The 22,603-nt window shown below is 42.6% G+C and overlaps 2 protein-coding genes and 2 long non-coding RNA genes across 14 annotated transcripts in view; 3 read left to right on the plus strand and 1 right to left on the minus strand.

The window, feature by feature from the left end:
• Positions 1-2,252, minus strand: part of CIT (citron rho-interacting serine/threonine kinase) — a 69,402-nt gene extending 67,150 nt beyond the window's left edge. For 5 of the 10 annotated variants that reach the window (XM_015643907.3, XM_015643903.3, XM_015643909.3 and 2 more), the window contains exons 1-3: positions 1,684-2,074; positions 1,462-1,587; positions 575-716 (exon numbers count right to left, since the gene is read on the minus strand). In XM_015643907.3, the coding sequence (XP_015499393.1) occupies positions 575-716; positions 1,462-1,557 (238 nt within the window). In that variant the 5' untranslated portion in view covers positions 1,558-1,587; positions 1,684-2,074. Of the gene's footprint in view, positions 1-574; positions 717-1,461; positions 1,588-1,683; positions 2,075-2,200 lie in introns of those variants that run through there. The other 5 variants (XM_015643906.3, XM_015643908.3, XM_015643904.3 and 2 more) reach the window with 3 other exon arrangements.
• Positions 2,253-3,819: 1,567 nt separating this feature from the next.
• On the plus strand, positions 3,820-12,315 carry LOC107211652. Its single transcript, XR_004499574.1, has 4 exons — positions 3,820-3,951; positions 4,263-4,438; positions 5,941-6,077; positions 11,905-12,315. It is a non-coding gene; the product is annotated as an uncharacterized LOC107211652 (long non-coding RNA).
• A 1,383-nt stretch (positions 12,316-13,698) lies between these two features.
• Positions 13,699-19,006, plus strand: LOC117245191. The gene is made up of 3 exons (XR_004499568.1): positions 13,699-13,765; positions 15,742-15,914; positions 18,115-19,006. It is a non-coding gene; the product is annotated as an uncharacterized LOC117245191 (long non-coding RNA).
• A 1,577-nt stretch (positions 19,007-20,583) lies between these two features.
• BICDL1 (BICD family like cargo adaptor 1) overlaps positions 20,584-22,603 on the plus strand; it is a 47,588-nt gene continuing 45,568 nt past the window's right edge. Inside the window, exon 1 of one of the 2 annotated variants that reach the window (XM_015644321.2) lies at positions 20,584-20,904. In XM_015644321.2, the coding sequence (XP_015499807.1) occupies positions 20,584-20,904 (321 nt within the window). The remainder of the gene's footprint in view (positions 20,905-22,603) is intronic. The other variant, XM_019008399.1, reaches the window with a different exon arrangement.

Below are 22,603 nucleotides of genomic sequence, written 5' to 3' on the forward strand. Positions count from 1 at the left end.
ACAGAAATTTTCTTTGTTCTTCCCCATAAGGAATCTGAGCACATTATCAATAAAATAGTTACCAATAAAATACTTACTCCTTTAGGATCCGTATTTCTGAAGCACAGAAATACTCTTTAGAAGTTACACATGCAAAACTCGGGTAACACATGGAATCCAAAAGGTGAAAGAGCCAGGGATTACCAAGTTTCTCTCTCAAATCCTTTTTTCTCATAGTCCCTATCCTGCTCTCAACTCCTGACATCCTTCTGTGGTGCACACTCAGAGCTTTGCTGGAGCCAGTACTCACTGTCCAAGAAAGTACCTCCTCAAATATAAATACAGTACAAACTAAGAAGGAGGCACATCTGAGTCACAGCACTTCAAAAGCCACTTGCATTTGATCTTCTCGGACCTGAACAAATCTTTACTGAGACTGCCAAGATCCCCTTTGCAGAGTTGAGTCTGCCAACAAAAAATCAGAAGCTCAAAGTCCTGGGTTACAATGAAAGCAACTAAAGCATTACTCTAACATCCAGATTCTTAAGAACTCTTTCATAAAGTGACACCTGAATATTAGTCTAGACAAACTTACACTTCTTGACAAAGTTGCCAACATGTTTAATTTTCATTAAAGCAGGGTTTTTGCATTCTTCAAAAAGAACAAATAATGAATCAAGGATGCCTTCCCGGGAGAGAGTAGACATCTGCTGTTGAGTCACAAAGAGTGGCTTCCCCTGGAAAAAAAAAGCAGCAACAGCAGATGGAGTCTCAGACAACAATGAAAAGCCTCAAATCAATAACAGATGTATAGAGCAGATTATATATTATCCATTTTAAAATCACTGCTTCAGAAATTAGGCAAATGATACAGAAGTGTGAGGTAAATATATCAACTCACTATCTGAAATAGCTGTTACAGGTATTTTTCTTTCAGAGAAAGCAATCCTTTAAAGTTTCAAGCAACTAAACTAACAGTTTCAAGAAAGCAGTGATTCAGATTTTAACAACATATATTCTCCTGATGACTCTGAGCTGACTGGCCTTTTCTTTGACATTGCATCATGCAGGTTTCTTCATGGTATGAAGAATTTAAGAAATCAGCATCAACACTAACTCTAGAAGGAAAAGCTGTTGGACCTCAGATGATGAAAAAGCAGCCCCTTAGGTAAATTCATCTTGGGACAAACCCACAGCTCCTTCACTCATGAAAAAACTGAAGATTACAGGGGACAGAAAGCAATATTCCATCTTTATGTGGAAAAATCCATCAGGCTAAAACACACAGATGCACAAAATGTAAGACCAGTTACTGAATTTGGTGCAAACGAAATACACTTTGAACTTCACCTAGTCATCCCTTTCTTTTACCCCAAAGAATGACACAGGCATGGTTTCAGCATGCAAACAAGCAAAGCTGTATTTTGAGATATTGGGAACGGACAAGGACAATCAGCTGCTCCCAGGCCAGATGTTCTTTACCTGAAAGAGCAGATTTAGCCGAGAGGCTCGGCTGGTGATGGGCTCCATTGGTCCTGCCTCGACCGGATTTCTGGCTCCACATTTAAACTTCAACATCTTTACAGCTTATCTCATATAAATGATCACCTGAAAAAGGGAACAGGGACATTCAGGAAGTACTTGACTGGCTGACTCTAAGTAAAAAATATGGATGAGGGGGGATGTAATGTAAGCAATATTTACATTTCTTCGGGGGCAAAATTTATAAGTTTAAACGCGCCTGGAGCGCCCCAGCAATTAAAAGTGGGGAGAAGCAATTACGTTGAAGACCTCCGAGACCACTGAGTGCGACCTGTGAGCGAACCCCACCGTGACAATGTCCCCGCGGCACTCAGCCCCCACGGCCAGTCTATCCCTAAACACCTCCAGGGACGGTGACCCCACCAGCTCGCTGGAGAGCGCGGAGCCCCCCGAACTCCGCAGCTTGCAGCGGGCGGACCCGAGTCTCCCTCAGAGCCGCCCCATGCCAAGCCCCGTTCCCGAGATCCCGAGTCTGCCTCAGCCTCCCGCGGGTCCCTCAGAGCCGCCTCGTCCCAAGCCCCGTTCCCGGGTCCCTCACAGCCGCCTCGTCCCAAACCCCGTCCCCGGGTCCCTCACAGCCGCCTCGTCCCAAACCCCGTCCCCGGGTCCCTCACAGCCGCCTTGTCCCAAGCCCCGTTCACCAGGGCCCCCCAAGTCCCCGCGCGCGCCCCGCTTTTACCGCCGCTAGCGTTTGAACGGCGCGGTGGGCGTGCGGCTCCTGACGCCATTTCCTGTTACCGCGGCGCGGGCCAATCGCGGGCCGGCAGGGCCGGAAGCCCTGCTCGGGTGTGGCGGCGGCGGCCCCGTGAGGGCGGGAGTGGCCGCGGGCTCTGAGGGGCCGCTGAGGGGACCCCGGTGCCGCGGGGCTTCTGCAGCTCCGGAGGGAGCACAGAAAGGCCTTCGGACAATGCTGGTGCTGCTCTGCCCTCACGGGTTTGCTCGCGCTTGTCGTGTACTTCACGTATTTTTGTTTTTTTTGTTTGTTTGTTTTCCTTTGCCAAATCTTAAAAGGGAAAAATGACTCATTCCCAGTAGTTCTGAGTGAAGCTGGCTTAACCCTACCCTGAACGTCAGAGTTGGCAGCAGCTGCTGCCAGGTAGGGCAGCCAGAGGGGAAATGGAAAGGTTTTCAGAAGCTTTAAATTTCCATCTGTAAAATGCTCGCCTGACCTTTATGACCTTTTTTGTATGGCCGCTTTATTCAGATACAGGGTGATTAACTTTCAAGTGAAGCACTGGTGAAAGGCTTCTAGCTCAGCACCCTCTCTGTCAGTGAAGCATCCATCAGAACATTCAGTGGGATGCAGGGTGACCTTGTGTGAGGATGGATCCTTGCTGAGATGTCCATGGAGGACATGAGCAGGGAGCACTGATGTGACCTGCAGGCATCACAGGGGTGCAAAACACAGCCCTTTCTTACAGTGTCTGGGCAAGATTTAATCTGGTGATAGAAACCTCGGTGGTGTGGTCCTTAAAAATAATCATGTTGCTGTGAGTGACGTCAGATAGTTTGCTCTCTAACATTCATTTTAATGATGCTAATACTGCTTTGGCATCTAGGTGATCAAGTAAGGTACTGATGGATTTATTACATTTGGCTTTAAACAAATCATTTTACAGATCTGTGCTTCCTTTCACCTCCCCCAGTCCACCCCTGGAACACTGACATATTTGTGGTGTATTTCTTGTCTCAAACTTACATATCTGGGTTCATTCCAAGTTACAAAGCCTGAAAGAGTTTTTAAAATCTAATTTATTGTCCACTACCTGCACCACCAATTTGGTTTTGGACTCCACTCAGGACACTGTCATTGGCTGTGTCTCATCCACATCCGCATTGCCCAGGAGAGATCAGCTTTTAAACAGAAATGCAGTAAAGAGCTTCCTGTGCATGAGCTGGGTAATTGCCATGGTGTAGTGCATTTTAGTAAAATATCACATCCTGCCCTGATACTGGAGCCCTACCATGCCTAAAGGTGCTCTACCCTACATTTTGAACAAGTCTCACTGTCTGCCATCCAAATTGTGAGAACTTCAGGCTCCTGTGTCTTTCCCTTTCTCCAGCCCGTCTCCTCAGCAAATATCATTAACCCCCTCTGTTTTAACTACCAGAATTACTGTTAAATATCCACACTGTTCCTAATTCCACTGGGGATATCACCATATCTGCACATCAGTTTGGATTTAGAAAATGGGGGAAGCTGAAGACCTGGGTTCTCCTTCTGAACAGCTCAGTTCTGTATTGTGTTCAAATCACAAGGTGTGGCTGATTCTCCTTCCCTCTTCTCTGCAGGGTGGTGTGGAACAGCTGATCCACAGACTGGGAGAGGAGATGGGTCATTAAGGGTCTCACCTCATGCACATTAATGCTCCCCTTTCCCTTCAGAACATGAACACTGGCTCTGGGTGTTTAAAACAGAAATTTAACCAGGTGAGCTGCTTGGCTGGGCCTCTCTCAGCTGCCCAACAGGTTCAGCAATAGCATCAGTTTACTGATTTACAGGTTTATAATTTAATTTTTCAAAATAAAGATTTTTTTTGAGTGTTTGCAAGCAAAGAAGCTGGCTCTTAAAAGCCACAGATCCAGTTTTCCTCATAATTTAGGTGAAGACTAGTCACCTAATCTAATCAAGTTAGATTAGTTCCCTTTAAGAAAGCCTTTAAATACATATTTTGCTAGAAGCAGCCATGTGATACAAGATCATGCACTGTTTTTTTTTCTTCTTTGTTGCTCTGTAACAGACTTATGTAAACAGGAATGTCTAGCAGCAAAATGAAATAGTAGCATAAAAATGCAGTTGCACCAGAACTGTTATCAAATCGTAAGAAAACAACTGAAGTGGCAGATGAGGGGAGAAGAGAGGAGAGAGAGAAAAACGGTGCAGTTTATACCTCAGTGCATATTTCTGATGGCTCAGGTAAAAAAAGAAATACATACCTGTTCAGAGGAACACATATTTTCATTTTCTTTAAATTGATATCTGAAGTCTTCAGAGTGAAATTGATGATTTCTTCTCATCTTTGATATTTTTATCAAGAGAAATCATAGTGCACCAGTCCTTTGTAACAGCCAAATTATGTATCACTCCTTGAACTTGACAGCTGCTCCTGGGTGCAACCTCACTTAACTGGAAGGAGCAGCAGCAGACCTGAAACCGTACAAAGCAAGGGCTTATTCCTACTATTAAATAATAGGTTTTTCAAAAGTGTAACAGAATAAATAGCTCTGTGATTTTCCCTAAACAGGTCCCAATATGGTGCTCAACATGTTTTGACATCTCACCATGCATGGAATTGGTTACCATCTGTTTGACATTATTTTATTATAAGAGTAGGGGTTTCCCTTTATTTCCTTGGCCCAAATTCTCCTCCCTCATGCTGTTGTGCTCCAAGGTGACAGTGTTCCCAGGATTGCTTGTCCCAGTAACACCCTTCAGGCTTGCCTGAGGTCTAAGATGCTACGTAAATGTAGAAGTAAACAACCAGGCAGGCAGGTACACCAGCTTTTTGCCAAGAGCCCGGTGCTCAGATCCTCATCCTAACTAACCTCACCATATTTTAACGGGCAGAGAGCTGCCAAGTCCCCCCCCAACACCATCTGGCTGTGAACTTCTGTATTTACAGCAGCATTACTCAGAAATTTCTTCATCTATGGAGCACTGAGACACTTGTGGCAGTGCACAAGGAGTTAATGAATTTATATATGCTTAGAAAGCAATAAACAGGGCATGTGCTATCACAAGGCTACGAGCTAAGTATGACCAAAACCATAGTTTTTTACAAGGTAGATTTTGTCCTACCTACCAAATCTTTCCAGCTCTGTTCTTTCCAAATTGTAATGCTACTCATGCAGATGGGTCTGCAGCCAAGGCTCCCAGGTGATGTGGACCCAGAAATAAATCATGCTCTTCAGCAAGGCCTTTACCATAGCTAATCTATATGTCTATCTATAATCTATAATTCTGCTTGAAAACAAAAAATGAATTCTCCTTTATCAGTTCTATCCCTTCCTCTAACTCACCAATATTTAAAAGAGCTTGTAATAAATCAAGCTCTTTCTTCAGCCCTAACCCTGATCATACCTGGGTTACCATTTCCTGTTTCAAAATAAAGGGTCTGACTTGGCTGACTCCAATACTGTCATAAACCCTTGCTAAGTGGAGCATTAAGCACCACTGCTTAATGGGACCTAAATTGTCCTTAGATTCCTGACACATTTTGCTCCACTTTATTTTCCCAAATTATCACAAAATATCCAACCTGACATAATAGCCATGCACACTACAGGGGTAGGGATATTTGCACAATACACATTTGGGAAGAAGAGTTATGGAAGAGTGAAGTAAATTCCTTATCAAAGCTATGAAGGCAAAGAGAAATAATAACCAGGAAAACAATTACATTGTCTTTCCTTCTGCAGTATTTTTAATTTCCTCCTGAGAATTTTTGGAAAAAGACCACTCTGCTGTCATCATCCTGGGATAAGCAAAAAGGAAATGAAACTTTAAAAGACCTGAAAGGCTGTTTGGTTTTTCTTCCATAGACTCTCACTAGAAGGTAGGCACAGAGATAATATTCTTCAAGGTTATTTTGACTAAAATATTAAAGACCTTTTTTTGATTATGCATTCACTTCATACATTCACAAACATTATGAGTATTAGCAATATGCTAATAATTGTATTATACAAGTGCTAATGTTCTGGAGTTTTTTATGTATTGCTTCTATATTTCTTTATATTTACAGTAGTAAAATCAATTAAAACAGTTTTTAAAACAGTTTTAAAACAGGGCTTTCCTATTAGATACAGAGTTGTCATCTATCTTTTGATTTATTCATAAAAATGCAAACAGACATATGTGATGATGCTCTTCAGACCAAATCCCAGTTCTGAGGGTTTCTCATTCCAGCACACACTGCTCAGTTCTGACCACACTCTCCTAACACACAGCCATATGTTGAATCTCCCTGTAAGCCAAAACATAATCATGATAAATTTCTGGTGTTACCAAAATGAAATAGTAACAGAATTGGGTCACTAAGAATCTTTCTTTATGTGCAAACTGAGCATTTAACCACATGAAAGTGAAGTGCTGTTTTTTAATTCTAATTGTCTTCTACTTTTTTTTTTTTTTTATATTTAGCTTAAAACAAATCCCTCATTACTTTCCAGAGAAATAATTTATAAACTTGTAGATGCAGTGAGAAGCAAATGATATTTTATATATCTCAGCTTCAGGCTTCCTTTGTGTTATCACAGGAACACCCCTGATTCCACAAAAATTATTTCATAGAAAGCAATTTATTAAACCTCATGATCTGTCAAGACACATGAATATTGATGTGTTCACATTAACATCTCCTGGAGCTGCTGAAAACTACATTTGTCATGACTTAATGGGAATTACATGTTCCACAGCAACAGGTGACAGGAGCTTAATTAAAGCAAAACTGATAAAGTATCTGAGCCATTATAAAAAATGTTTTGTTTTAAATATCCTAAAGAACCATTTGCATATTTTCATTGGTGGGGAAGGGAAAGCAACTCTGGTTTACAAGATAAAACCTAGAACAGGACAGGTACTGCGTATTAGATGGTGAGTGCATCTAACATAACACTGTGAAATTTAGATAGAATAATCATGTAAAAAATGGCCATATCCAGTTATATTTTACTTAGATTCCAAAAGAAAAAAGAGAACAGCAATGCCCTTATGTGAAGAGACAGAATTATTTTGAGAGCACAATTAAAACTTATTATTAAAATTTAATCATATGTTGGTCCTAGGGGGAATGAATTCTAGATGTTCACAGCACGACTCTTTGCCTTAAATCAACAAATCCACAGAAAATATGTCCTTTCCTCAACTACAGCAATAATTTACTTGTTTGTGGGATTGGATCTCAGTGCCCAGATATTTTGTTACAAAAACAAATCCCATCAGATTGAAGTATCAAAATTAAATATGAAAATAGATTAATCAAAATACATTGAATAAAATAATGCCAGCCTTTTAAAAGAAAAAAATAAAAAACACAGTCTTTGCAAACTCTGATGATTGAAGATGCAAAGGTAGATTTGGATTCTTTGTGTAATTGAACTTGAAAGAAACTCTGTCTTTTTCCTTTGAAAGTTTATTCCAAAAATTCCAGTAACCAATAATTTGTGCTCTGCAGCTCTATAGCATGGTGGGCACTGTGAATAGGGTAAAAAAGAACAATAGTAGCACTTTGTGCAGAGTATAAATAAAAGCAGCAGATGAGGCAATGACAGTTTTAATGTCAAAGGACTCTTCCAGGTAAGACTAAAAGAAATTTAGATTTGATTGCCTGCCTATTTTTTTAATCTGGAATCACGATTTTGGTGCCTTATGGATTTTAGATGTTCTTGCTCTGAGTGGGTGTGTTCATTCCTGTCCCAAAGAACTCGGCAATGGCAGCCTACATGTTACTTTATTTAATTCTTCTAGAATTAGTTCTATAATGTTTGCTTGGAGGCCAAGAGATATTTTACAGTGACTATTGTGGGATTCTCATTTTTAAACAGCTTTTCCATGTTAAGAATTGTGATGAATAAGTGATTAAGAAATAACACTGACAAACAGTGAAGTAATTTAAGGTTCATAAAGGAAGTGAATGACAATTTCTAGCTGCTTTAGAGGTCACTGCATGGTCAAATTGCTTTTTTTGGAGTGCTCTTCACCATTTCTCATGGTGATTGGTCTGGCTCACATTGTTTTCTCACACTTCTAAATTTCCTTTACTACCTGGAAAGAAAAGGATCCAAACCCAGTATATTCTTCCTCAAAAAAAAAATTGGGATGGTGGGAAGTTGTTGCAATGGTGCAATGCTCATGGTCTGCCAAGGAATTGAATTTTGCCATTTTTAGCCAAAGGCTGGATACAAAAATACAAATATTGAACGAGGAATGGAAATTCCATGTGAAAGAGTTTCTGTGGAATAAACATTTCCTGAATAAAAGATGGCTGTAAGCTACTTCTTTTTTCCCCCTGTTTTTTGAAGTACTGCAGGTCAACTTTTGTTTTGAAAATAACTTTTTAATGAAAGGTGGGTTTATGCTACTATTTCAAATTCCTCTAGAATTGAATTAATTACCTAAGTACCAAGATAGAATATTTTCTTCTTTCTGCTTCTCTCACCACTTAGCTCTCCAGTTTTCCTCAGATCTTGTGCATTGCTTCTCTGGAATTTGAAATGGATCAGATGCAGCATTAATGAATTGTGCCAGTGGATTAAAAATTAAAAACAATTAGTCCCTTGGAAACAAGGGGAGAGGTGCACACCCCACATCTTGAAACTTTTAAGCATGAAGCAGAAAGTAGACAGCTTTTCATAACAAAGAGCTATCAAAGAAAGCCTAATAGCCAACCTCAAAATGACAAAAAACAATAACTAAAAAAAATTCTATCTTAAGTAATTGCTATTTGTTAATAAACAACTACCACTTAAAATCCTCCAGAAGACAGCATTTAAATCAGTGGAGGAGTCTGGGTTCTGCATCAACCTATTCCTCCATGAACAGATACTACAAAGCAAAGATTATTTAGAATACAAGATGCTAGAATAAAAGAGATTTGCATATAAGCTGCATAGTTTGTTGCACCTCTGTCCTCTCCATGTTCCCCTGGCTTTCATTCTGCTGCCTTTCAGTATCCCAGCCTCAAAAGATGATGTATCATCTAGTTCCTGCGAATAAGAATGGCTACTTCTCTCTTAGAAAGGGTTCTTTAAATCCTGCTTGTTTTCTGGAATTCAGCTCCAAACTGAGGCAGAGGCACAGCCAGGCAATGCTGGCAGTGGTGTTCAACAGCTGTGTAGAGTCTGCAAGTCTTCCCCCTTACATGTAGCCCCTTGGGGAAAAAAATGCTATTCCACCTTCAGAAATAGCCAATAAACAGGCTGATCCAAGGTATTTACAAACAAGGAGGATGCAGGAAGAACAAGTCTGTCTCCTCCTGTCATTGCCTGCCCCGCTGTGGTGTGAGAGAAGGACACACAGCCCCCTTTGCATCATTCAGCAGTACCATCAGAAAATGGCACCTCCTAAATAGGATTTTTCTTTTCGTGCCTACCAAGTCATTTGTAAAAGGCCATTTCTGCCCAAGCTGCATATAAATCGGAGGTTGTTAGTGGATTGCTGCTCTCTGGCTTCATTTGCACAGAGCTCCGTGCCAAAAGCACGGCTCTGCAGGACCTCAGTCGTAAAGAAGAAAATGATCAATAAGCCTGGGCAGCTTGTGACGCTCACTGACAGATTTTCACTGCCTCTATGGCTGTATTTTAATTTAGACAAAAATAGTTAACAGCGCAGTTGCAAGGGAAAAAAAGTCATCTGCTTCTTATCTAATGTGTAATTCAAAATTCCTATAATTGATCTTCATTGACAGTTTTTGCAAGCTCACTCACCCACACTGCACATATTGTGCTTCCTGACATAATTCCCGACATAGACGATGATATTTCAACAGAGGAAGCTTGTTAAATCAGGTCAAACAAAATAAAGAATTAGAATGTGCTGCAAGTCCTTGCAGCTGTCTGTCTTTTCACCCTTCCCCCTTATCCCCACCAAAAAAATACAAAACAAAACAAACAAAACCCACAAAACAACAACAACAAAATGCACACAAGACAATACAGAACCAATTTCCAAATACTGGTACTTTTGTAATGGGCTAAAAATACAAAATTCAGCTTTGTTAAATGTTCATAGGCTTCTGAATTAAAATACATTATTTTCTCCCAAGATGCTGGACTATTACTGTTGATCAGACATAACTGCCAGTCTTTTATTGCTTCCACATGGTTTAATTTTCCCTGGAAGTGTCATATATATTCTAATGATCTGCTGAATTAAAAGAATTCTAAATCGGTTCCCAATTGATGAGGTGGTATTTCTGAGATAGGACAATAAAGGGCATTTTCTCTCACAGACAAACACAAAAATCCAGGTAGTGATAATGGATCCTCAGGTGTCTGAAAGAGTGATACATAATTTCAGAGCAACACAAACAATAGATGCATTTTCCATTTACAATGACTGTAAATAACGAGGAACATAATGTTTCTGTTTTATAAACACAATCACTGGCCTAGGCAGCCCTCTCCAACTACTCAGACTACTCTTATTCTTCAAAGAACTGAGATAAAGGAAGGGTTCTACAGACAATACATACATTTAATGGTAGTGGAAAGCCAGACAAGTTCAATAGAAGCATGTTAGAATAATAGATACAAAAGACTGGCATAGGGGAAATCCCATTTTAATTTCTGTAAATACAGCTCCAGCTTTTAAAACAAAACTTTTAAAGTGGAGAGTGAGGCACTTTTCCATAGAGGTAGATTCCTTTATTCCAGATTCTTTTTCCAACTCTAGGTGCTAATTCCATAGCAGTTGAGACATGATTCCCATAAATCACCTCCCTGACCCACAGGTCTTTCCCCCGTCAGCTGTGGTTGGCTCTTAGGCTGTGCTGCTGAATGATTTTCCAATTTCTGGTGGCTGTAGCACTGCAGGTTATTTATGCTTCACCTTATTGAGCTGATAAGTCATCAGGAGAGAAGGAGAGGCAACCAAGGATGACACATGTGCAGACACACTAAAAATCACAGTAAGCTCTTACCTTTCATGCCCACAGCAAGTTCCCAGGAGGCTTCTGCACCAGGCAGGGATGTTGGTGTGCTTTGAAAAGTGAGACAATATTTCTTGAGCTCTGCAGACATATCATGTTATGTGCAAGCATCTCCTTTTTCCCACTGAGTAAGTTCTGAAACACTCAACAAACAAAAACACTTGAAGGGCAAACCCATAAATATTTCAGCTAGTTGTATATAGGTTATTCCTTCGGAGTTAAATAACTGGAGTAAAACTGACACAGTGTGTATTTTATACTGAATAGCACAAAACTGACCCAGGGAATAGCAAGGATTATAAGCCAGACTGTGGAATGGGAAGCCATACGGGCTCTTCTGTGAGAACATGCAATAATGGAATGTTTGCAAGGTAGTTGCTGCCTTCATTTTTGGCCTTCACTGAAGTTTCTTCAATTTAAGTGTAAATTTGGGGAAGCAAAACTCATCTGTCTATATGATGGGTTTATATGAAAACAGTGAAGGAAAATAAAAATTAATGAAATGCTTCACATAAGGCTACATCTGACACTGGCCTAAAAGAGGATGACTAAAATAGGCAAAAACATGTTTATTTAAGCTAAGATATACTTTTAATAGCGAAGAGTTGCTGAAAGAAACCGGATGGCCAAATAAATGGCAAGCACTGAACACAGCACTGAAATAATGTACAAAATAGGATTTTTGTTGACTCTTCCTTTCCTGCTCAACAAGGCTGATTTCATGTCATTCTAGGTAGGCAAAGGTGTGAAGCTTTATAAAATAACCTGATCTCCAGCAGAGAGGAGAATCACACACTGAAGGGCATTCAGCCAAACCCAGAGCCTGGATTGCTGTGAAGTTTTATCAGTCTCTACATCCAGGATGAAAGGCCATCAAGTAAGAAAAATATGCACCCAATCTTTATATCTTTCTACAACAGCATGTCAACATATTCATTGATCCTGGTGAAGAGTCTGGCTCGCTTTTTGTCACATCGCTGCCTTCACACACCCCATGGGAGAAGTTGGCTGTGAACTCACACCAAGGCTGCACTAAATGTTCATAAATGTCATTCCCAATGCGACTGAACTCACCCAGCCCCTGCAGGCATGGAATGCTGTACAGCAAAATGCAAAAATGGGAAACAAGAATAGAAGGCACTTTATTAAGGTAATGTTCACATCTAAATTTCACCCCCATATAGATAATGTGTGGGTGAATATTAGATTTAAGTAACTAGCTTAATGCAGAATATTTTACTGACAAATATGGTCTATGCACTTCCTAAAATGTCTAGAGGTATGCTAAACAATAATATGGGAAAGGTGGGATAGGAAGAGAAAGGAAACTTTTAATCTTAAAGTTTATTTTTAGGTGATCTGTTGAATGAAGGTTTGCCTTTTCCTGTCTTTTTGAACACCCACATCCATGCAGCAGAGCAAAGATTCTGATGAATGTGATACCCAGAGTATCACAGCTTTCTCTATGGTTGTTTTTTTTCATATAATGTAGTCAGTTAATTAGATCTCCTCTGATCAATCATTGAATTACCGCTTCAAAAGGCATTATGATATGATGAGAGTGCCTTGCAGCAGTTAAACACTTTGATTTTTCTGTCCTAACATGTTTACAACTGATGTCAACTAGGTCCTCCCAGCAGGAATAAAGAAATACTTTCTTAAATTACAAGAACAATTTATCTTACAATTTAAAATCTAAAAAAATTACTGTAAAACAGACCAGTAAAATTACTGTAATTTGGATTCATTCTCTCCATTGGTCCTTGCTAGTATTTAAGACCAACTTTTTTCATGTTTTCCATGTTCCTTATGTATTGATCTCAAGCCCTCTGGATCTTCAACCTTCTCTCTTGCTCTTGTTCTATTCAGCTGTATCTGTGACTTCAGCTGTTTTACAGCAGCTCCTTCCTTGATCCTTGGGAGTCTGACTCAAAAACTAAAGTGGTGTAGTCGTTGCAAAGAGATATTGACAGGAACTCTTTTGTTTTCCTTTTGTGACTTGGCTTTTGAAGAGAAACTGTGATCTAAGGGTTAAGACCATAGGTCACAACTCGGTCATGAGATTTGCATGCCTTGGCATTGGGGACTGTTGGCAAGTTACAGCCTTGGCTTCTCCTCATCCCTCTGTGAAAGGGGAACAGGGATTACAGGACAGTGTCACCCCAAGAGTTGCCTCATTATAGAGAAATAAATAGAAAGTAGAAAAAACAGAATAACAGTGCATTTTAGTTTCTGTGAAGAGCTTTAGATTCCTTGGAAAGCAGAGAGTACAGGGAGGGATGGTGTGTAGTTTTGGGAAAGGTGTGGTTGTGCTTCCTCTCCAAAAGCAGATGCCATGTGCCACATCCAGGGATCTTTGCACAGTGCTGTACAGAGGAGTTCTTATGCTTGCAGTAAAACAAGAAAATAAAGAAGCTTTCTACAACCCACTTTTGTTTATGATTCAAGTCCCCACATAGGGCAAAAAAGATACATTGGTTTTCTGAGCAGTACAAGTGATGGAAAATGATTTACTTTTTAATCCTACAGAAATACTTTTGCCAGATGAAAGCTGTTCTGCTGTTGCCTTTCCAACAGGATAGTTCAGTCTGCAGGTAATTAAACAACAGAAAGCAATACCCATAATTCAACAGTATGGCTTAGCTATTATTTGGCAATTCTTTTTCTTTTGAAAACTCCTATACATAATATGAGCTTAAAATGGAAATCACTCATAGCAAGTTTAATTTCATTGTGAATTGTTCTCATACACCAATATTTAACCACGTTTGTAAGAAACCCAAATCTTTTCCTGCCAGCCGAAGCTGTCCTGCACTCTTACAAAGTCTGCTATTTTGAATTTGAATACCTGCTACGTGGGCAGCAGACCCCAGGGAGATGATACACCAGTCTGGCAACTCGCCATTCTGTGAAATGGAAGGGTGCTGACAAAACTGAAGGGGATTTAGAAACCAGCAACTAGGATAAGACACAGGATTTTCATCTTTCTGGAGAAATTAAGACTTGGTTATTTTTATAGCAAGGTTGATTACTGCCTCCCAAATTAAACCCAAGGAAATATATTATCATCTGGAAACTGGTTCCCTAGTACTTGCAGGTCTCCCCATGGCCAGGCTGACACAGCAAAGACAGATTTCCAGGTGCTTCCAGAGCCAAGAGGAGAGGTTATTGCCCCTGATAGTGTAGAGCACTCCTGAGGCCCAGGGAGACAGTGTCCTGTGAGCTGAACGTATAAAAGGTGACCATGTTCTTTTTAGTAACTCAACTGTTAAAAAGAAACAGAAGAAATCACAGTTTGAAAGCGTGAAAAAGGAGAAATATGATGGGGAATAGCACTGACTACCTCAAGCTAATGCAGTGTTCCTCATCCATGTAGAATGAGCTTTAGCTCACCAGGAGCAACTTAATTACTTCTGTTCGATGGTTTTCCACCCACATGTTTATCGGTGCTCTTGGAAAGTGCTGAGGAAACAGCTCAGGGCATGAAAAGGGATTACTCTCATAGGTAATGGGTGCTGCAAAAGCTCCTCTGAAAGCTTCTGTGCTGCACATACCCAGGATGCCTCCCCCTGGGTAGGATTGTCTGGCTCCTAATGATGTGACAATGGAGCAGATCCTGCAGGAGCACAAAGGTCCCGGAAGCACTGCTGGTATTTGCACCAAGGAGTTAACAGCTCTGAGGGTTAGTAATTACATTTACAAGTTAGTAATTATGCTTAAAAGTAAGTATACAGCTAATAAAAAATCCTGTTATCCTGTACTTTTTACTTTAAAATTTCTTATTCCCAAGAAGTGAATCAGGCCTCTCTTCAGATAATTTATAGAATACCAGTTTCCATAACAACATAATTGCTCAATGAAGCAAAAATACCTGGCAGAGTTGCCATTATCATGAAATAATTGACCACAACAGTGAGTGAAAGAGGCTGCATTAAACCCCACATTGTTTTGTGTCAACATGGTCAATTACAATCCAATAATGCCAGATCAAAGACCAGCATTCCTAAAACAAGTCATTACAAATCACAGCATATCCCTAAGAAGCAGAGTGAGATCACAGTGAACAAATATTTTTCCCTATAACAAAGCACAGAGTCATCATTTAATGGTTGCAGAAGTCCATGGCCCGCACCATGACAGGTAATTTTAGGACTTAAGGGTTTGCTGTAAAGAAATACAAGCAAGAACAGCTCTCTCAGTTTGTGCCTTCACAGAGCAAAGGCACGAGCTACTTTATAATTCTAAATAGGAGTGTTTGTTCACAAGGCTTGGCAAACATTGTCATGTGGTAAGATTCAAGAGGGAGAACTCACACCCACTGCTGAAAACACCTAGTTCATTAAAAAAACAGCACCAGTCTAGATGTAAATGTACATCTCCCCATGGAACCATTGCATCTTTACTCCTTCCTGCAGAAGCAGCCAGCCCATGGCTGGGTTTGTGTGGGAGCACTCAGTCCCAGCACCTCTCATGTGAGTGTGCAGTGCCACCCTGCACATCCCCAGCTCTGCTCTGCTCTGCACCCTGTTGTGCTCACTGTGTCCCTGAGACATTTTTTGTTTCTCTGCAGCTTCTCCAGCAGCTCTGAGTAGCTCCAGCAGTCTGTCACATGCTGCCAAAGGCACACTGCAATCCCAGCAAGGGTGTGTGAGGATGGGAGCCCTCTTGGCATAAGCGTTGGAGGATCATCCCACTAAGTAGGAGCCAGGTTGGATCCTATGTCCAGAGTCTTCCTGAAGCATGGTAAGCCAATAAGGAGCCTCAGGTGCATGAGTGCCAGATCAGAGCCAGGTGTGAAACAGTCAAACTGTTGGTGGGGTACCCCAAACAGATCAAACTGGCCTGAAATATTGGCCATGCAACTCCTCCAGGTCCAGAGTAGCTCTGCTTGTTCCCGGTACTGTCAGCTTTGTTTTGGACAGACTGTTACAGCATGCTTCCAAACTTCACAACTCACAGAGACTAAAACCTGTAGTACAAAATAGTTACATCTCTAACTCCTATGTGTCATATTACAAGTCAAACTGTTCCCCTATTCTTTTCCCTTTGCACCCCTTGTTCCTTACACACAGGTAGGGTGAGCACAGCATGGTGTTGGCTCTGTCCTTGGGCACTCCTGACTCATCCAGGCCATGCTTTACCCCCTTAGCAGTCAAGGGATGTTTCCTCTGACTTCAATGCCCTGAGTCACCATGGTGGATGAGTCGTCTTTCTGCTCTACCTGATGAGATATTGATAATCCTGGGAAAAAACAAACTTGTCAGAAACTCTGTGGGGATATTGAGCCTTGAGAAAAATCAGGATGGTCTTTTATTTTTATCTTCCTTGGCTAAAACTCAGAACAGCTTTCTTTCCTTTCTGTTTAATGATAAATCTCTGGGTTTTTCACCCTTACCAAGCTCTGCAAATACACCTTCCCATCCTGTATTTCCCTCCTCAGCATCAGAGAAAAGCTGGGCACACACATACTGGATAGTTTTGGACATTACAGAAGCAAAGAGAAAGAAAGGTCACACATGAGTCTTATCTCTGGCTTTGCAGTTCTGGCCTGTTTTGCAAGCAAGACACATATATCCTTTAATTATTCATTAGGGTAACTGCAAACTCTCTGAGGCTGCCTGTACCTCTTGCAGCAGAGGAGGCTGTGGCTGTAACACCTCGGCACAGAGGTACACAAACAACCAGAAAAAAGTAAAATATTTGTCAGAAATAAAGTGCAGGAAAACAGAGAAAAGAATAAAGCAATTAATCATTCAGAATGGGGGGAGTGAGGCTGGGAGAGAGAGAGACAGAGAGAGAGAGAGAATGGCAAAAGAAACCTGATAGCTTGTGCTGCCTCCCCTGGAAGTCTGTCAGCCCACTGGCAGGGAGATTAAGGATGTTGATGGGAATTCCTTTCTCACCACAGTCGGCTTTAAAAGCACAGGACAATAACCTACTTTTACAGGTCTGGATGTGGCTTTCCCACAACACATCTTTTTCTCCCCTTACTCTAAACAAAAAAAGATGATCCCTTGCAGTGCCTGTTATCTGAGTGCTGCCCTCACAACTGAAGTGAAGGTATTGATTGAAGCACTTGGACGTTTATTGGATTTGCAGCTTTTCTGATGTGTGAAAAATGCTTTGTCCTGCTCAAGTCATACAGTCCTACATGCTCCAGCATTTGTTGGTGTAACCACCAAGGGTCCAGACCCTCTGCCACACTTCCTTTGTGAACAGACCAAACAGTGAAATCCCTGCAAGGCAGAATGCAGATTTCAAAGCATCAGATTTAACAATATACTTGACACTGGGCTTGAAGAATCTGCACAGCTTAGAGTTCACCTCTCCTTGACCCTCTGGGAAGGACAATACCCATTGCTGTATCCACATCTTAAGCTGGATTGCCTGTTTCAGTACCTTGCTCTTTTAGGAACCTGTTTAGCAGAGGGAATTTGCACTGGCAGGTTGCCCTGGATGGCTCCTTGAATCAAGTTCTCCAATCCTCCCCATGGTTTATTTACTGGATTCAGTACTTGTGGGATGGAGAAAAGCAAGAAGGGAAAAAAATCACTTAGAGACAAGGTCAGTGCCATCCTTTTGCCCCATAAGAAATTACTTAGAGGCAAGGTCAGTGCCATCCTCTTGCCCCTTTCTAGCTTATACAGACCTGCAAGATTTTGATCTGAGCAAGGAAAGAATGATGGACCCTCTTAAAAAGAATCTTATACCACTCTCTTATACCTATGCTTTCTTTTCATCCTTGACTGCTAATATCACAAAGAAGGCCTTCCTATGTCCTGGGCAAGGTGACATTTCTGCGTTCCGTGATGACATCACTGGCATCAGTCACTTGCTCTTGGTTCTCTGTGTGCTTGAGTCAGTCTGGCCTTTATGCATTTTCAGAAAGGGCCATCCCTGGAGTGATTTCCAGGCTGAAAGATCATTTGTTCTGTACACACAGGAACATTCTCTGTTGCAAGAGCATCAGCTTTTGAAAAGCCTGATCTAAATCTCCACGAGAACTACTCACTATTGCAGTACCCGAGGAATGAAGTCTCATCAGGCTTCAGCAGTGCAATTAAAATAAAACCACCTCATGTTTGACTTGTTTCAAATAACTAGTTCTTCTGTTTTCTGGGCTGAGGTTCTCCAAAGGACATAACCAAGGTGAAGCAGGGCAAGAAGAGCAGAAATGGGAGTTGGGTGTCCACTTATGGGCAGCAACTGTCCCAGCTCTCAGCTGAAATACATTTTAGGATCCTAATAGATAATGACACCATTTCACTGTAAAGAAACTGCATTGTTATATTCTTAACAGTTTTTCATAGATACTTGATTGGGATGACACATACAGAATAAAATACTAATACAGTAGCATACAAAGGAGTTTTACAAGCAGTAACATATTTCTAAAAAACCAAACCAATGATTAAAATCACAGGACAATGGGTTTTGAATTTTTTTTTTTTAAGTGGAAGTCAATAATATGTTGTGCTATAAACAAATCTTTAATCCAGGGTTACTCCAGATAACACAGTTATGTTTTGCAGTCAGTAGTCTCCAAAAGAACATTAAGCTTGTATAGATGCCTGACTAAGATGGTGGCATATTTACAATACATTATACTGATTTATATGTGCTTTTTCGTCTCCATCCAAACAATAGCTTTTCTTCATCCCTATCCTAACAGCTGCAGCAATGGGGTTTGTTTCAGGCTTTGTTTGGGAGATTAAAACCATCTCAGTATAATCTCTTTTTGTTTTATACACTGAAGGAAGCATTAGAGATGAAAATGAATGCCACAATGGATTTCATTAATCACACCAGGAAGCTTGATCTGCTGTAGTAGGCACTTCCAGCAGAAGGTGCTCACAATCAGTTTAAATATTAAACGCCCTCCTGTGTTTAAATAGTGATGATCAAATCAGTGCAATCACAGCTCCTCTTGGGACAGGGGTTCTTTTAAAAGGGCCAATATTGTCCAAACCATCTCACCTTATGGTCAGTCCTTCTTTCCAGCAGTGTAAGCATCAGTGGAACTGCAAGGACAAAAGGACTGGAAAAGTCAGTGCCTGGGGGAATTGCTGTGAGATAAAGGAGGTGTCACCTCTGGGTCACCAGTGCAAAAGAAATCACAACGGTCATGAGGGCCAACAGTTACCGTGGTGGGACAGGTGCTGGCAGCACAAGGCACCAGTCTCTGCCTGGTCCTTGGAGAGTAGGTGCTCACATTAAAGAAAGCAGCATTGCAGTTAACTGATGCTGCCAGGAAAAAGGCCAAGCATCAACAGGTCCCCCCAGCTGGGTTGTTGGGATGTATCCCCAGGAAAGGCAAAGTCCCAGTGGCAGATGGCCAGAGGGAAGTTTGCATCCCCACAATTCAAGTTCTAACTGTTACGAATAATCAGCAGCTCTCCAGGGCCCTGGGTCTGAAGAGAGGCAGGAACCAGCCCTGCCTGAAAACTGCATCAGTCACCAACTGTCCCAGCCAAAAACATCCTTGGACTGATTTGTGGGGCTATTGCTTACAGATGAACAAGGTTTAAGTGAAGGAAAGGAAAACAAGCCCCAAGAAAGCGGTGTACAAAGGAAAAAAACCTGTGAAACTTATAATTCCTTTCTGCAGAATCTAGGAATTGTTATAAATATCAAAAACACAAGTTTCCTTTAAATTATTTTTTTGTGCAATCACTATTAAACCCTTGTTTGAAAATAAAGTATAATCAGAAATTGAGGGAATTTAGCAAATGGGACAATATACTATGCAGCTGTTTTCTGCCTCAGCCTCCCTTCTGTACTGGGATCTAAGGAGATCTAAGAAAATCAACAAAACCAAAACTGAAACCCCAACCAGTCTTGCCCCTAACAGAGGGAATAGTGCTAGGAGCTGAACTGACTACAACTCCCAACATTCACTGGGGGTACCTTTAGGACAAACGTTACCCGAGAACATCCCAAAGACTCTGAAATTGAAAGCAAGCCCCGGTGGCTGTTGGAAGCTGTAGTCAGCTCTCCGGGGTGAACTACTGAGCACAAAGATCCCGAGAGCTGCTCTGGCAACCAAAATATCCCCACTAGAGCTCTCGGGGAGCGGGCGGCGAGCGGGGAGAACGCGCTGTGCCCCTCGAGGGTGCCAAATTCCCCCCTTGGGCTTTCCCCGATGTTCTGGGGGGATTTTTGGCCTGGGCCTGCGGCAGAAGAGGCGAGACCTGCCCGCTGCAGCCGGGGCCAGCAGGAGCCGGTTTCCCCCACGCGGCCCGTGCCCGGTGGCGGTGGCAGTGTCTGCGCCGGTGGCCGTGGCGGTGGCGATGCGCTGCCGGGCCCCGGCGCCGGGGGGCGGGGGCCGGGGGCGGTGGCGCTCCCCGCCCAGCCGCCGCAGCCGCGGGCCGGGCGCGGGGGGCGCAGCGGAGCGGCGGCGGCGCGCAGGGCCATGTCGGCGCCGTGCCTGCGCCTGCCCGCCGCCGGGTCAGCACCGGCGGAGGCGGACAGCGCCGGCGGCATGGAGCCGCCCGGGGCCGCCGCCCTGGAGCTGGCCCTGGAGGAGGAGCTGGCGCTGCTGGCCGCCGCCGGGGAGCCGCCGGAGCCGCCGCCCGCCGCCGCCGCCCGCGATCCCGAGCTGCTCTCGCTGATCCGGCAGAAGGAGAAGGACCTGGTGCTGGCGGCGCGGCTGGGCAAGGCGCTGCTGGAGCGCAACCAGGACATGAGCCGGCAGTACGAGAGGATGCACAAGGAGCTCACCGACAAGCTGGAGGTGAGGCCCCGCCGCGCTCCGCCCGGCCCCGGCCGCGGCCGCGGGTTCTCCCCGCGCAACGCGGCCCCTTCCCCGGCGAGCGCCGGGGGCGGGCGGCGGGCGCGGGCCCTGCCCGGCAGCCCAAGGGACTCGCTGTGGCCGTGACGGGGAAGAAAGGGTCTGAGCGATGCCTGCGAGGCCTGGGGAAGGCAAAGCTGCCGTTCTGCTCCGCTCTCCCCGGCCCAGAGCCGGCGTGTGGGGCCGGAGCCGGGCTGCAGAACGTGCTTTTCTGCCCCAGGACCACCTGGGAGAGATGTGCGCGGCTCATCTCGTCACAGAAATACCTCGGAAGTTAAATTTGCACAGCAGGTATTGAGCTAGAGAGCATATGTGACCCTTATGCTTAAGCTGTTGCAGCTAAGGCTTTAGGCATGGCAGGAGATAAGCCCTAATGATACATCGCTGTTAGCTGTTTGCTCTGAAAAATGCCTACAGGTATCTGGAGAGAGCTGTTTGCCAGGAACTCGGGGGATTGAGCTATTTATTGATTTTTAAAGATAAAATAGAGGTATTATAAAGAGAAAGACTTGTGCAGGCAGCTTTTTTTGGAACAACTCTCTTGCACAATTGTGAGAGAGGCACTATTATTCACTCTTCTTCAGAGCTACCCTTGAAATTCTATTTCTTCCAATAAGTAATACTGCTTAGAAGGCAGAGAAAAGCCTCTCTCACCTTTCTGGAGAGAGTTCGAACAATGCCGGATTAACATTCACATTTCAAGTCACAGCCCTAGACCAGCCCATTCTGCACAGTCCTGTATTCCTTCCTAACAGACTTAACATTTCTCAAGTTCAAGAGGATTTGTGAAATTACTGAATGTCCTTTGTTCTCCTGACAAAAATTCCTCTCTCTTATTAAACTTGTCATTTTTACCTCAGCTGATCCCTTCCTCTTTGCGGGGGAATCTCTCTGCCTTTGCTATTCTAGTAGAAAAATAGTGAAGGTGCTCAAATTGTTGCTTAGTGTCTCTGTTTATCAGATTAGAATTTCCCAGAGTATTAAAATTTGCCAGAGTGGATATTTCCATGTTGATCTTTAAGCAAGTATGTTGTGTTGTGCTGATATGGTTTTGCTTAGGAGTTGGAGTAGAACCTTTCCTACTGTTAAAGGAAAAACGCTCAATTTTAGATACCCACTGAGCTGCCTCTTAGGGAGTTCAGGAGCCTCAAATAGGACTCACTGTTTGCAAAATGTAGAGGTGAAAAGGAGAGGAGAGAAACTATGAGTTTATAGTACTTTAAATAACATCACACAAATGTTTATCTCTGCTCTCACAGGCCCATTCAGAAGGTAAATGAAGAGATTGTAAACACAACCAACTGTTTACATATTTTCATCCCATTTACTATCACCCTAACTTCCCAGTGGAATAACAGATTGCTATTTTCCAGGCTACCCATTTGAGAGGGGTACTTAAGGGTCATTTTTTTTCCCACTGGGTTTGGCAAATTTAACCCAGTGCTGCTTCATACAAAAAATCAAATTTCAACATTAATCTTCTAAAACACAAGTTTGATAATCCCAGTCTCTGCAGATTAAATCTTGGCCTCCTCCTGTTGCCACTGAAGTGAATAAAATTTCACAATAAGCTTTTCAATTTCGGAGGAGCAGAGGAAGGACTCACAGCTGTTCCCTCCTTCCCTATGCTGAGAACTTTCTG

This window comes from Parus major, chromosome 15 (assembly GCF_001522545.3).
Source record: "Parus major isolate Abel chromosome 15, Parus_major1.1, whole genome shotgun sequence".
Lineage (NCBI taxonomy): Eukaryota > Metazoa > Chordata > Aves > Passeriformes > Paridae > Parus > Parus major.